This window comes from Trichosurus vulpecula, chromosome 1 (assembly GCF_011100635.1).
Source record: "Trichosurus vulpecula isolate mTriVul1 chromosome 1, mTriVul1.pri, whole genome shotgun sequence".
Lineage (NCBI taxonomy): Eukaryota > Metazoa > Chordata > Mammalia > Diprotodontia > Phalangeridae > Trichosurus > Trichosurus vulpecula.
Window position 1 is genome coordinate 144556371 of NC_050573.1, and position 16378 is coordinate 144572748.

Genomic DNA, 16378 nt, shown 5'->3' on the forward strand with positions numbered 1-16378 from the left:
TTTCTCTTGGCCCTGGAACTGTTTCCAGGTCCCTTGCTCTCTGGCAAGCCACAAGTGTTAGCGTTCCTTTCTGTCTTGGAACCAAGACCAGTGCCCCCTATTCCCTTGTGAGCAACCATAAGTGCTCCTCTCTGCCCTGGAACTGTGACGAGGACCCCTGCTTCTCTATATCCACAAGTGCTATAACTACTTTTGGCTCTAGAACTGTGATTCAGGCCCCTACTCTCCTGTGTCTGCAAGCACTAATTCCCCTTTCTCCTTTGGAACTGAGACCCAGGTCCTTGTTCTCCTGTGAGTGACTGCAAGCACTGTTCTCTGCCAAGACCTGAAGCCAAAATCACTAGTGCTTCTCTTTGCCCTGGGACTATGACGCAGAACTGCGAATGGGCAATGCAACAGAGGGCTGAACCCAGCACCAGCAAAGGGTGCCCTGTAATCTCTTTCTAGCCAGTTGTCTGACTCCCTTACCATCTGTGGGCTGAGACCTCCAGAAGCTGCTGCTGCCTCTGATGCAGCCACCTCCATCACCTGCTGCTGGCTTTGCCAGGGTGCAGGCTGCACTGCACTCTGGGGCTGACCACCACCCCAGTGTGACAGACCTTTCTTGATGACCTCTTATGTTGTCTTAGCCTGGAAAATTGTTTCAATCTGACCTTTTGTTGATTCTGCCACTCCAGAATTTGATTTGAGGCATTATTTTAAAGTTGTTTGGAGGTAAAATTGGGAGAGTTTGGTTGAATTCCTGCCTCTACTCTGACATCTTGGTTCCACCTCCACAGGAAAATTTTCAAAGGTTTCAAGAGGCAAGGAAAAGAATTTGCATTTTAACTTTATGACAAAAGGGAGACATGGGAACTTCTTGAGCAAGGGAACACATATGTATTTCAGGAATATCAATTTGGCAGCCGTGTTGAAGTTGGATTTGAGAAAGGAGAGACTGAAGATAGGGAAATCAATTAGGAGGTTATTGAAATAGTCTAGGCTAAAGATGATAAAGTCCTGAGGTAGAGAAGTTGGCCATGTGAGTGAAGAGAAGGATATTTGTGCAAGATAATCTGTGGAGGTGGAACTGACAAAACTTGACAACTAACTGGATAAGAGGGATGAGGGAAATGGAAGGACGACTCCTTGGTTGTGAAGGTAGTTGATCAGAATCATGGTGGTACCCTCAACCAGGACAGGAAAGTTGGGAAGAAGGGAGGGTTTATAGGGAAAGGTAATGAGATAATAAATTCACTAGCATTTATTAAGTACCTACTATATACATATCACATATGGTAGGTATAGAAGATACAAAACTACAAATGAGACAGTTGTTGACATCGAGGAGTTACATTCACAGCTAAATAAGCCTTGGACTCAAGCTCTAACTCGATGAATCCCCCAGCCAAGTAATGAGTCAGTGATAGTCCTGTTTTTAAAAAGTAAAGCCATGGAACCAGGGGTGGTAGTGGTAAGAGATGAAAATGCGGAGACTGGATATGGCAGCCTGTGAAGTATAAATGTGTTGGTGTTAGGAAAATAAACCCTGTAATAATGTAAATGTTGAACCAACAGGTATGTAGTTGAAATTCATTCACTTTTTAATTTATTTGGAACTAATCCATGTTCCCATTTTAATTGCTTCTCTTATTTTCTCAAGTAGTAATTATAATGCTATGTTTTCAAATAAAAAAGACTTGTGCCTCTGTTCTACAAAAGTTTATTGGTTCTTCAACAGGTTAAGGCAAATAGCCACAAATTCTTTGTTTAATTAGCATATACTAGGAGAGTCCTAAACCATACACCCAAAGATACAAGCTCTATCTCTCTCTGAGACAAGCTGTATGACCTTGAACTTGGTCTCACTTTCTCTTCTGTAAAATACAGGAGCTATATTCAAGGATTTTTCTAAAATTACTTTTAGCCCTATGGGTCTATACAAATGACTATCAAGGAGGAGAATGCTTTTTCAGTCAGTAGATGTGGTATACTTCAAATGGAGAGAATTAAAAATAGACCCTTCCCCTTCTCACAATTTTTTCTGAATATTGTACCATTACAAGAAAATGGCATTCAGTCTCACGGCCATCCTCAAAGGCTCTCTCTAAGATTACTCATGATCTGCCCATCGCTAAATCCACTGGCCTTTTAAAAGTCCGTCCAATGCTATTGTTGTTCTTGTTCAGTCTTTTTTTTTCAGTTTTGTCTGACTATTCATCACCCCAGTTGGGGTTTTCTTGGCAAAGATACTGAGTGGTTTGCCATTTCCTTCTCTAGCTCATTTTACAGATCAGAAAAGTGAGGCAAAAAGGGCTAAGTGACTTGCCCAGGGTCACACAGTCAGTAAGTGAAAGATGCTGGATTTGAACTCAGGTTTCCCTCGCTGCAGGCCTGGTGCTCTATCTGCTATGCCATCTAGCTTTCCCACCCTCTCTATTACATCACAGTTATTTGTTTACCTGTCTTTTTCCCCCCTTGAATTGTAAGTGCCTTGACACTATGGTCTAAGCAGTAACTTTCTTTGAATCCTAAGTGTGTAACACTATATCTTTAACAGAATAGATCATTTTAATAAATGTATGTTAAACTGAATTGAATTGATGCAGCTACAGACTGAACCTTTAACCTCTTTTCCTTCGTTTGAAAGATGATGCAATCAATCCACTTTTCAATAATAGTTTTCAGCATTTTTTTCTTACTAGTAGAGATATGAATATTGGTTTCAAGAGACTAGCAAGAGCACACGAATATATCAGTAAAAATCCATAGCCAATACTGAAGGAAAACCAAAGAAACTGAGCAAATGCCCTACTGAGGGATCAGTTATATTCTTTTTTAACAGAAATGATAGCACATTGTAAATCTAAGCAATCCACTTCCTCTCCCTGATCCTCAGTTTTCTGACCTGCAAAGTAGGATAATGTCTATTAAAAAATAGCTCCCTCATTATTCTTGTGAAGGGATATATCACATACAAATGAACTCTTACCCTGTGCCTTAGTGGGGAGAAGTCAACTCAAGGCACTTGTTGAGCTCTGCTGTTTTCCCAAAATACCAGCTGGCACTAAGCATATGATCCAATGTGAATAGAAACTTCAAAGGATCCTTCAGGCAACTCACACTTATTAAGCACCTAATAAGTGCTAGGCCTTGTGCTAAGCACTGGGAATACAAAGACTGGCAAAAGACAGTCCCTGCTTGCAAGGAGCTCACAGCATAATGAGGGAGATAACATGCCAACAATCATGTACAGACAAAATATAATATATTATATAGGATAAACTGAAAATAACCAATAGAAGAAATGCGCTAGCATTTAGGGGAATTGGGAAACTTTTCTTGCAGAAAGTGAGACTTTGGTCGAGACCTAAGGGAAACCAGAGAAGCTAGGAAGGAGAGATGCTCATAAAATTTAGGCCCAGCCATGTAAGCAAATGCAACTTAGACTCTGTTACAGTAAGCCCTAGGTGAGCCCTTTGGGTAGAAGAAGGGAAAGAATTCGTTAAAATGAAGTTCAACATTTTTTAGGCTCTATGAATTAGGTCCTATATATGTCAAAGGGTCCTTTATTACTCTCTATGGAATTATACACACAGAGATCAAGAGTAAGTTCAGCCTAAACTTTCTTTGAATGCCCACAAGGAACCCTAAACCCTAAGATCCTTAGGTTCAACTGCAAGGAAACATAGGCCATGAAGACTCAATAAGGCTTGCCATGATGGTGGTCTCTTGCCTTCATTCATTCTCATAGTGAAATAGCCCATATGAGAAAACTCATCTATAACAGAGGAAAACTTGTTCTATTTATGGTCATACATTTTAAAAGGTTAAGAAAGAGAAAAGAGCATAGATTAGAAACCTAGCTCTATAAATATATCCCCAAAGAGATCAATAATAAAAAGGTTACAAATAGACTAAAATATTCAAAGCAACATTTTATATGGCAAGGGGAAAATCAACCTCACAAACAATTAGAAACAAAATTGGTGTCCATCAATTGAGAAATGTCCAAACAAAGTATGGTATATAAATATAAAATATGCTGGAAAAAATGATGAATATGTAAAAGTCAGAAAAACTTGGGAAGTATTAATTCAACAAGCATTTACTAAGTACCTAATATGTGCCAAGCACTGATTATACAAAGACAAAAAAACAAAACAAAGTAAACACAAAAAGGCCTGACCTGAAAACAATATAAACAATGACTACAAGAAGACAAAATTAAAAGGCTGAACTCAGATTGGGCAGCTAGGTGACACATTAGATAGAGTGCCAGACCTCAGTCGGGAAGCCCTAAGTTCAAATCCAACCTCACATCCTAGCTGTGTGACCCTGAGCAAATCACTTAACCCTGTTTGCTTCAGTTTCCTCATCTGTCAAATGAGCTGGAGAAGGAAATGACAAACCCTGGATACTGGAGCATCTTTGCCAAGATAACCCCAAGTGGAGTCACAAAGAGTTGGACATTACTGAAGCAATTGAACAACCAACTCACATTAAATGCAATGACCAAACTTGGTCCCCTAGGACAGATGATGAAACTTTTAGTGGAGAAGTAGAGGACTGCAGAATGCAGAATGTTGTATTTGCAAAAGCTATTATTCCTCATACCTAGAATATACTCTTTCCTCATCTCAGTCTCTTGTAGAATACCTAGTTTCCTTCAAGGTTCACTTCATTTGCACTTCTCCCAGGAAGCTATTCCTAACCTTCCTTTAATAGTTCCCTCTTTTTAAAAATCACCCTGCATTTCCTCATCATTTTATTTGTATTCCACCAGGAGAATATAAGTTTCTTTAGAGCAGGGATATTGTTTGTCTTTATATGTTACTTAAAAATATTTTTTGATTTGAATGTTGCATACACTGGTAGACCTTTTGAGACTTAGCTTTCTTATAAAGAAAGGACTATGGGAGACGGGAGCATAGAACATAAAAATGTCATCAATGAAACTTTTAAAAAGAATCCAACTTTAAGTGTGTGTGGGGGGAGGTAAAACAAGAGGAGGTACAATGAACAGACCATGGTATTCCAGCTTGAAATTTAAATTAAAGAAGAAAATTTAATTATTCAACCACAGCATCAAATAACTTCTTTTCTCTCCTTATTTCAAGTAATGACAAACGTGAAGGACTGTAGATGGCAGATTTGCCCTACATCCAATGAAATTCCTGGGTCTTTCCATTATGAACATTTTTTAAAAATGAAAAAGTTTTTTTAGGGAATAGGACCCAAAGAAAGAATGATGTTCAGAGAGCTAAATGACAATGCTCAGATGAGACACAACATCTCAATCAAGTTTTCACAAGTACTTGGAAGACTGACAACATAGCTGCCTTAGAATCACGGGATTGTGGAGGATATACTCTGGAGAAGGTTGGTCGGGGTTAACTCCTTGTTAACAAGGTTAAAACCATAAAACCTTTGTTCTGAGCTGTAAACATCTCCATTGACACCACATTTGCACTCTGTTGTGGGACTTAGGATAGCTGACTTCACCTTGACAGAGTTCACAGGTAGTTATCACCTAGTTTACACCTCATTGCAAATTAATTAATGCCAGAGACAAACACCTTGGCCTTGGCTTTTAAAAGAGCAGAAACAGACAAATTTGAAGACATAAGGAAGTAAAGAGAGGAGCTATATTCAAAGAAAGGAGCTCACTGGGAGTGGGGAGTAGGGAGTGAGGAGTGGAGAGTGATCCAGCAAAATCCAAAATCCATCACAAGGAAATCCTTGGCAATAGACATGGCAAGTAAGAGGGTCAAAATGACAAAGTGGTGAAGACATTCTATGATGAAGAAGTACCCAAAGGAAGCAATCCTGGACCAAGAAGAAGTTAGAGGTAAGGCGCATCACAGGAGAGCCATGACATGAAGGAATAAATCAGGACCTTGCCATTCATATACTGTGAGCTATGTAGATTATTTGGGTCCAGGGGAAAAGGGATAAACTGTTTAGTGATGCCAAGCTTTTCCTTCATGCAAAGATCCTCAAGCCTAGCACAGTATTATAAGTCTAGAAAACTCAATACAGCCCTAGAGAAAGTGAGGGCCCTCCACAAAAGAAAGAATTGTGTTGACTGTTTACAAGCTCAAGATGAGTCCTTTTATGTTGGTTGAAATAGAATCTGTCCTCTGTTCAATGCTTTTTTAGTCTGGGTTCTCGATTGGGAAATTAGTTCCTTTTGGGGGGAGGGGAGATTTGAACACAAGCCAAATTCTGATGTATCTGAGGTCACAAGCCAAAAAGAAAAAAAAAGTAATTAAGGAGAAGCCTTAATTAGTTCATATATACAACTCACAGTTGTAGTTCTGGGCTATGGTCTATAAGATGATAGAATTTAAGATCTGGAAGGGACTTTAGATTTTGTCTAGTTCAATGAGGAAACTGAAGCCCAGAGAAGGGAAGTCACTTGTTCAAGATCACATAGCTTCTTCTTTGGAGGCAGAATAAGGACTAGAATATAGGTCCTTGACTCCTGCTCCAGGATTCTCTTCATAACAAGACATCACTTTATCAAACAAAGCAGACAGAGCCAGCAAACAGTGCTTGAGTCACAAGCAGACCTAAAGCAGAGTAAGCTGAAGATCTTCCTTGGGTCACGAAGGCCTGGGTTCAAATCCTAGCTCTGCACCTTACTAGTCACTTGACCACAGAAAAGTATTAATTACCAATCCAGGCCTCATTCCTTTTCTGCATGAATGAGACTGAATGATCTCTAAGGTTTTCTTCTATACTAACAAGTGTAGAAGGCAGCATTACATTGAAGAAATCGTGCTGGATGTGGAAATAGGAATATCTGGGTTAGAATCTGATTGCTGACAATGAGCCTCATCTATAAGATGAGGATAAATAACCTACCTTGATGTAGCATTTTAAAGTTCGCAAAGCAAATGATCTCGATTAACATTTGATATAATGCCGATGGTCCCTACCCACAAGGGTGAGAAGAACAAATGAAACAGTAGATACGTAATGTATATATATATATATATATATATATATATATATATATATATATATATATATATTTATTCCCTAAACAGGGCTTTGCTAATTTAAAGTGCCACATAAATGTTAACTATTATTATTGTTAAGTAATGATGGATAAGAAACAAAAGTTCATGTGGAGAAGTTGTACTTAGATTTTCTATTCCTTTCAATTCATTTTTTGCTCCTTATTTGTGTATGTGTGTGTGTGTGTGTGTGTGTGTGTGTGTGTGTGTGTGTGTGTGTTTTCCCCAGAGACAATCAGGATTAAGTAACTTGCCCAGGGTCACACAACTAGTAAGTGGCTGAGGCTAAATTTGAACTCAGGTCCTCCTGACTCCAGGGCCAGTGCCCTAGCTACAGCACAACCTAACTGCCTCTCCTTATTGTGTTTCTTGAGAGTTTAACTTTTCCTTGTAATATTTGGTTAACTAATTTGTTATTTTAATTGAGTTATATTTTCATTTTTTAAAAAACAGTTATTATTAGCTCTTGAATTTTATCACATCTTTTAATCATCCATGCCAAAAGATTAGCATAGACACTAAAGCTATATAGTGAACAGAGGCACCACCATCTACCAGGTGGAAGATATTCAAAACACAAGCCCCCAGAGAAGCTAAACAGATTCTGGAAGGAAGGAAGGAAGGAAGCCTTACAGAAAAGGCTTGTAATCCAGAGTCTACGAACTTGTTTTTAAAAATATCTTCAACTAATAATGTTAACAATAACAATTATTTATATAACTTTAAGGCTCTCAAAGTATCTTACAAATGTCATCTCATTTTATCCTCACAATAACCCTGGGAGGTAGGTGCTATTATTATCTCCACTTTACAGATGAGGAAACTGAGGAAGGGGTTAAGCGGCTAAACTTGATAACTTATTTCAATGTAATTTATTTCCTTTGTAATTCTAAGTATTTTATTTTATGCATTTAAATCAAGTCAATCCAACAAGTATTTACTAAGTATTTACTATGTGTCAGGCACTGTGCTAAAAATATTTTTCTGAGAAGGGGCACATAGGTTTCACCAGACTGCCAAAGAAAAGACTCCACAACATAACAATCCCCAAACTGTGATACATTCTGTTTTACTGGGCTACATATAATTCTTTAAAGAAGTGGCTCTCAAAGTGCAGTTTGAGGGTCCCTGGGGACACCCAAGACCCTTTCAGGGGATCCATGAGGTCAAAACTATTTGCATAATACCAAGACATTTTAATTTATGATATAGCAAATATTGATAGGTACAAGTCACAAAAACAAAAGCTCATTGGGATCCTCAAGTTTTAGGAGTATAAAGGTGTCCTGAGACCAAAAAGTTTGAGAATCACTAATTTTCAATAACAAATGAATATGAGTTTTCCTCTCATAGGAACAAAAAAGTTCTCTTCTTTGAGGTTTGTGAACTGTCATTGTTTTATTAGCAGCTAGTATTCTCCTTAACTTCATAACAACAACTCTCTAGGCATCAAAGCCCCTTGCAGAACTATTGCCTACTTACCAATGTCAAGTACCCTTTGCTTGGCTGTATGCTGCCGAGAGTGCCAATACTTCCAGTACTTCAACTGCTCATCTCGATTTTTATCTTCACTGAAAACAACCATCACCACACTCTGTCAAGTCAAAGAATAATAGAAATTACTTCTTGTATAGGTGGGAGAAAAAGAGCAAAGGAAGGAAGGAAGGAAGGAAGGAAGGAAGGAAGGAAGGAAGGAAGGAAGGAAAGAAGGAAGGCAGGGAGGGAGAGAGGGAAAGAAAGAGGGAAGGAAGAGAGAAAGAAAGGAAGGAAAGAAGGAAGGAAAGAAAGAAGGAAGGAAATAAGGAAAGAGAAAGAAAGGAAAGAAAGAGAGGGAAAGGAAGGAAGGTAGGAAGGAAGGAGGGAAGGAAGGAAGGAAAAAACATTTTTAAAAGAACTGGAAACTTCATTTATCACTAGAGTCATAAAAAACTTGGATTACCTGAATACATGTTGACCCAAAGAATCATAGCATATCGGTACTAGAAAGGAGCTTAGAAGTCATCCAGTCCAAACTTTTCATTTTACAGGTAAGGAAACTGTGAGGTAGCTGCGGGTCTATGTGATGAACTGTACCCCATCACATACAAAAAAAATCCTTTAATACAGCAGCAAAAATATAGCTGTTCCTATAATTTTTAATATTAGAGAAATCATCATCATTTAATATCTAATTAGGCAACTCCATGTTCCCTCTTCCACCTGAAATTACTTTGACTATACTTTGGATTCCCTTATATTTGCATATGTTGTAGAGGGGGGGGGTTACAACTTCCCAACAGAATATAAGTGACCTGAAGGGAGGATCTGTTCCATTTTTGCCTTTGTATCCCCAGCCCCTCCTAAAGTTCTTTCTCTGGAGTAGGTACTTCACAAAGGTTTGTTGGATTCAAAAAAGCTGAATCTCTAGGATCCTATTTCATGCATTATGCTTTTTCTAACCGTGTTGAAAGGATATACCACTCAATATTTTTTCCCAAGTTTCCGTTTGAACTCTGGCCCAATTTCAATCTATTTTTGTACATTAGGAAATACTGTACAAGGAAGCAGATTGCTCTGTCAATGGGTTTATATTAGTTTGGAAAGCTTGCTAGGTTAACACAATTTAAAAATAAACATTACTCCAGCTCACAGGCAGTGCCTGTTGAACTTAAAGGAAAGCAGAAAAATTACAAAGAGAAGTCAACATGTGGTAGGTTACTTTATTTATGAGCCTGCCAAGTCGCTTGTTTTTCTTTTGCATCTCCAAACTCTGTTCCTTACACATGAAAGTTTACTGTGTGGTGTTTCAGTGTTTGTTTCTGGCTGTTCCCAAGTTAAAGTCTTATTGCAAACAAAAACTCCTTTAGTAAATGAGTAAGGTAATATAAATAATCTTGTATTCCTGATATAGAAATTTATTTGAATTCCTTACCCAATCTGAGGATATTTGAAATTTTTCTTTAGTGATAAATGAAACATCCTAAATATTCATGACTGGGTTTTATATTCCAAATTAGATTAAATGTGATCCTATTGGAAATATTGCCAGTGATTGGTGGAAATTTCCATTCCTCCATTCCTTTCTCTACTACCATTGTATTAGGTATAAGTAGTAGTCACTGTTAGATTTTTCATCTTTCAGAGAGGGAATAAGTTCTGCATTCTGAATATAAACTTAAGGGGAGGTGCTGTATTCATTTTTTTTGTCTTTATATCTCCAGTGCCTAGCACAGTGCCTGACATATAGTAGGCACTATAATAAATGCTCATTGAATTGAACTGAATTGAAATCCTAATGTAGCACTTTACATAGAATATTTTGCTCCTTGTCAAAATACAGCCCATTGAATCCAGTCGAACTTTTATCTAAAAATATAGAGTAAGAAAAACTGAAGAGTCAACATTAATACTGGGGAACATGAAAGCCTGGAAAGATGATAGGACCCTGTAGTGGCAATTAGATTTGAAGATCTTTCCCACCAATTAATAGGCCATGTGACCTGCTTACATCACAGGAAGTCTAAGTTACATGGTGGGAGGAGCCTTCTGACAGGAAAAGGAAGTTACATCACAGAAAATGCTGAAAGAGAAAGATGTTATGGCTGCTGGTGGCTGCTGATGGTTGCCCTCCTGATTGTTAGAACTGAGCAGGCTGACTTAGCTGTACAGTGAGTTTGTTTTGTGGAAGACTCCAGCAGGGAGTCAGAGAGGTTTTGGGATGCTGAGGCTCCATGTTGTGATATTATGTATCGAATGTTTTGGGTTCCTTGCTGTTATGATGAAGTGGACTGACTGGTTGTGGGAGCTGAGCATTTGGTTATGGGGTATGGTTCTCTGGTGTCTGAATAAATGGTTTACCTCTTCTACCTTCTATATGGAGAGTCTCGTATACTTTGCGATATAGAACTACATAGGCATTTTGACAATTATCATCTACATTGTTATTGTTGCCTTACTGTTTCAGACCCTCAACAAAAAGACAGAAATTTGGTAGAAGCAATGATTTGGGAAAGATTATGAGTTTAGTTTGGACATGTTGGGTTTAAAATATCTCTGGGACAATCAGTTTGAAATGTCTAATAGGCAACTGGTGATGTGAGACTGAAGTGGGGGTGGGGTGGGAAAGAAGAGAAGGGGATGGGTATATGGATCTGTGAGTCAACTGCATAGAGATGATAATTAAACCCCTGGGAGCAGATGAGATATCCTTGATGGGGTGTGTAGAGAGATAAGAGTAGGCACAGGACCAAAGAGCATCCAGTGTGCTGTACAACGTAGATAGGTGCTTAATAAAATCCTTGTTTGATTAGATTTTTTTGGATTGGGTTAGATACCCCAGAAAGAAGGTAAGTATAATAATATAATATGGAGGAAAATGGTCAAACCAGTAACATTTTCTAATTTCTCACATGAAATCAAAGCAATTAAATCCAGTTGTAACAGACATGTTTGTGCCTCTGTATCAAGGGAAAATGAACAAACTTTTCCTCTTTTCTTAATAATGCATTGGTTGAATTTTCATGGGGACTTTTTTATTTTCGATAAACTCAAGTCTGTATTTAGCCACCGACATTCAGTAATGTTCTTTTTTCCCAATGATTCTTTCAATGGAAGGTAGAAGGTATGAACAAGATGGGACTGGGAGGCAGTGTTCAGTCACTATGGGTGAAGATGGATAAAGATTTTACCAGAAAATCTGAAGGATTTTGAAATTTTCTTGGTGGTAGTGGTGGGGAATCTTATACAATATTCCTTTGCAGTGTGAAGAGATTATCAATTATTTTCCTTCCTAGCAGCATTGTGGATTCCAGAAGCTGGCAGCATTCCAGTGTGAGGCTGAAGCTCAAATTACATTTTCCACCTACAGGACTTGTGCTTCTGCATCTGAGAATCCCTCCAGATAATTCAGATAGGTTCAAGTCCTGTCTCTGGAATAGGGAGTGAACCCTGAACTGTGAAACTTTTAGATAGAACTCTAAGTTCCTACCTACGCTGACTTAATCATACCCTCCCTTTTCAAATCTAGTAGCAGCTCTTTTGTGCTCCCAAATGGGTTTCAACTTTGCAGCTACACACCTAATAAATTATGATTAGTTGATAAGAAACTATGCAGTTCATATCTGATAAATGAAGCGGGGAAAGTCCCTCTGATATATTCTAAAACTATGTATGTGGCAAACCATAGTTATTCCTTGCAGTTGTTTTGGCACCTGTCTAGGATGATAAATCAAAACTCTCATGTTTTTCTTTTATTCAAGGAAAAGAAGAAAACAAAAAAAATTTAAAGCAATGCTCTCCAACCCCTCCCAAAAAAACACATGAAAAATTTCTTCTCTGACTTTTAGATATCTGATTTCTGTGTCTTTAATATGAGAAATGTTCATACCCTGACTTTGCTGATGGGATGTCTGAAGCATTTGTTGTCTCCTGTCTCACTCAGGGTGATGGCATAGAATTGTCCTTTGTTTAAATAGGTCATAGGTCCCTCTCCTTGCTTCTGACGCAGAGATTTGGTAGCTTCCAAAGTATACTGAAATGTGCTACTGAGGAAAAGGAAAAAAAAAGAATAAAAATTATCATTCCCACTTCTATTTTGTTTGTTTATTTTCATTTTTGGTGCGTAATGAATTTAACATCCCTTCATATAAATATTGACCTGCATTTCCTTGAATTTGACACTAAGTTAGCCTATTGCAAAGAAGATGTCATTTTAGGATGGAAACAGGCAAATCTCATTTTTAATAGTGTATATATTTCTTGTATAATTTCCAATAGGGGCCTATGAATCAGATCTTTTTTCATTAGGGAGAAAATTCCATAATATACCTGGTCAATTGTGCAAGCCTATAGCCCATGGAGAATGCAGGCTACAATAAGTAACCAAATGAGGTAAAATACCTAAGCTTCTTTGAATTTCTCCAAGCTGATATAATATAGATGTGCCCTACTTTAAGATGACACAAAACACAAAAATGAAAACTTAGAAAATAGATACAATAGAAGGTAACTTTTCCCACTACAAAATAATTGTTCACAAAACAATTGTTTCACAGAAGAAATCATGACAGGGTTTCTTCAAAAAGCCAACTTTCCTAAGGCATTTGAAATACTATATTTACATTTAAAATGATTTATAGAACTTTCAGGAAGATACATATTTTATTATGTGAAATATACCTACATACTATAGTGGTTTTTTTGAATTGAAGTATTTATTTCTGCCTTGTATGCTAAGTGTAAGTTGAAATTTTCTGCATTAATCTTTTCAATGGGGCCATCTGATTTTTTAACTCTTTATTTCATGCACTCTGAAAAAAGCCTGGGAAAAGAGGTGACTTTCAAAGTTAACTCTTAAAATGTCTACTTTCATCTCAGGGCAATGAAATCTTCAACCAAAGCTGATAATAGATATCCAAATTAAATTTCTAAGAACAACAAGGAGTGAAAAATATGCTTATTAGATATGCCTAGCACAGTGGTTGACACACAAGGCATTTAAAAAATGTTTGTTTATTGACTAACATGTCATAAAATCAGGGAGCTGCCATTCTAATAGAAGGGCAGGTAGGTGGCTCAGTGGATAGGGCCTGGAGTCAGAAAGACCTGAGTTCAAATCTGGTCTCAGAAAATTACTGGCTGTGTGACATTGCGCAAATCAATTCCCTTTGCCTCCATTTCCTCCTTTGTAAAATAGGGATAGGACAGCTAGATGGCACAGTAGATAGAGCAATGGACTTGAAGTCAGGAGTTCAAATCTGCCTCCAACACTTTCTAGCTGTGTGACCCTGGGCAAGTCACTTAACCCTGTTTACTACAGTTCCTCATTGGTAGAATGAGCTGAAGAAGGAAATAGCAAACTATTCCAGTATCTTATCAAGAAAACCCCAAAAAAGGGTCACAAAGAATCAAACACAGATGAAAATGACTAAATAACAACAAAATTCCAGTAAAATGTAAACTTCTTAAGGACAAGAACTGTAACACCTAAGATGGCATCAGGCAGAGTAGACACGATCAACACTTACTTAACCAAGTTGATTGAACTTTGTTGCAATGAATTGAAATGAACAAGTTGTAAATTTTTTTCCTGAGAAAACATTAGCATAATATCATAGAATGATAGAATTGTAGAACTGAATAGGACCTTAGAGATTATATGGTCCAACCCCATCATTTTACAGATCAGAAAACTAAGACTCTAAGATGAAAAAAGTTGTTCAAGATCACACAGCCAGCTGGTGGAGGAGTTGAAACTAGAACTCAGGTCTCCTGATGCTTGAAGAATGATTAAGGCAATTGCCTATTTTAATATTAGACATAGTATGCATTTGCTTCAACATTTCATCAGATGATTAGAAATTATCTTGTCTCCCCCAAATGCCCTATTTAAATCTTAATCACTTTATTAACCAGTTCCTGTGACCTCATGTCTCATCCACCTACCTTGCTGTTTGTTCATAGATGTATTCTTCGGCCCCCACTGAAGCACTCCGATATTTCTGAAAAGTTTAGAAGTGATTTAAAAATTAAAATAAATAGATAAGGAGCTATTATAAACAAACATCAGGTTAAAAAAATTCTTCCAAAATATTTCCAATTGTGATCATCCTAGTAAGAAATCTTCAAAGTGTTGTGGATCTATTTCAAATCTAGGAGGAAAAGGTACCACTTGTATATGGAATTTGCATACACATCCTACAAGATTTCTTCATCTTGTGCAACCTTCTCCAAGTATAATGATCAGATTAGGCACATTCAGTTTTTCAATCCCCTTTCTTAAAATAAATTCCCACTCACTTTGGAAAAGAATATCCATTTGCTATCGTAAATTGAGACTTAACATTCACTAAGTCCTGGCAATCTTATTAGTGATTCATCATACCTTGGAGGGGCACTTAACCCTCTTTCACATTTTTCTTCTTCAATTTTTTTTCCTTCTACTACCAACCTAGCTTAGGCTCTCATTTTCTCTCTGCTATATTACTGCAATAGCCTCATAGTTGATTTCCATGCCTCCTCATTCTCTCTGCTCCAAATTATAGATGTGCTACTATCAGAATACTGATTCTAATGTAAGATTCTAATCATTACTCTGCTCCAAAAATCCTTCAGCGGCTCCCTATCATCAACTAAATGAAATCTCAAGCTCCTTATCCTGGCAGCCAAGGTTCAACACAATCTGGTTCTAACTTCTCTTTCCAACATATTCTATACTGGTTATTTCAGTCAAATTGGCCTACTCATCATCCCCTAATGTCATCCTTTCTTTTCTTCCTCTTGCTTATGCCATTCTTCAGGCATGGAATGCCTTTCTTTCCATCTCAAACATCTATCTGTAAAATTCATTGCATCCTACCTAGCTAACAGGGTTGCTATGAGGATGTGCTTTATAAATTATAAAATGTGATATAATTCTAAGATATAAAAATAATATTGATTATTTTTCAAGGTCCAGCACTGGTAATACCTCTTTTAAAGAGCTTTTTATTTATGGCAAATCTTCTATGCCATCCCACCCCATCTCACAAACACCAAGGCAAACCTACATACCTGAAAATATTCTCTCATATGAGTCATCAATTCCACAAAAATGTGCAAGTGCCTAGGCATTTGGGGATAACAAAGATGTTTTTAAATGATAAAGTCCCTGCCCTAAGCAGAGCTTTTATATTCTACTTGGGTTGGAAGGGATATGCCATGTACACAAATAAACAGAACGCCCCCAAGTCTTAGTACAGGTTTAAGTTTTAATAGCTTTTTTTTGGGACATCCTCTGTCATGTAAGATGGAGTCTGATGGTGCCAAATCACTCTATTGCTACCTCTCCTATCTATGCCTTTTATCATATTCCAATATGGAGTGTAATTAATTGTATTCTACTCATGTCTCCCATGCCAGATTGTCAGAGATGACATTCATTTGTGCATACCCAGTCCCTACTAGAGCCCTTCTTTGTGATTAGCAAGCACATGAATGTTGAATCAATAAGAATATGACAGAGTTATGAAATTCCCAAGGACCTGGATTCAAATCCTGCCTCTGATGCTTAATATCTGAGTGACCTTGGGGGCAAGTTAGTTCACCTCTTCAGCCTCCGTTTCATCATCCATAAAAAGAGGGGATAAGTTGGACTAGATGAATGCTAGTGCCCCTTCCATCTCTAGATCAATGACCCTCTGCTCTCTAAAATCACATCTCTCCCCCACCCAAAGAAATGAGAGCTCACATTTATAGAGTATTTAATAATTTACTGTAACCAGAATGGCCTTTGTTTTCTTTGAGTGACTCAATTTATCTCAGTGAGCTTTACTAGGTGCTAAGCCCCAGACCCAAACCCCATTAGGTGTTAATGTAATCCAGGTGGATGTGAACCTCCCAGGGTCCTAAGGGGAGGG

General features: G+C 37.7%; 1 protein-coding gene across 1 annotated transcript in view; it reads right to left on the bottom strand.

Moving 5' to 3' along the window:
- Nucleotides 1–16378, bottom strand: part of GRHL2 (grainyhead like transcription factor 2) — a 224500-nt gene that overhangs the window by 125276 nt on the left and 82846 nt on the right. Inside the window, exons 5-7 of the mRNA XM_036740809.1 lie at nucleotides 14427–14482; nucleotides 12370–12526; nucleotides 8487–8598 (exon numbers count right to left, since the gene is read on the bottom strand). Coding sequence (XP_036596704.1) covers nucleotides 8487–8598; nucleotides 12370–12526; nucleotides 14427–14482 — 325 coding nt within the window. The remainder of the gene's footprint in view (nucleotides 1–8486; nucleotides 8599–12369; nucleotides 12527–14426; nucleotides 14483–16378) is intronic.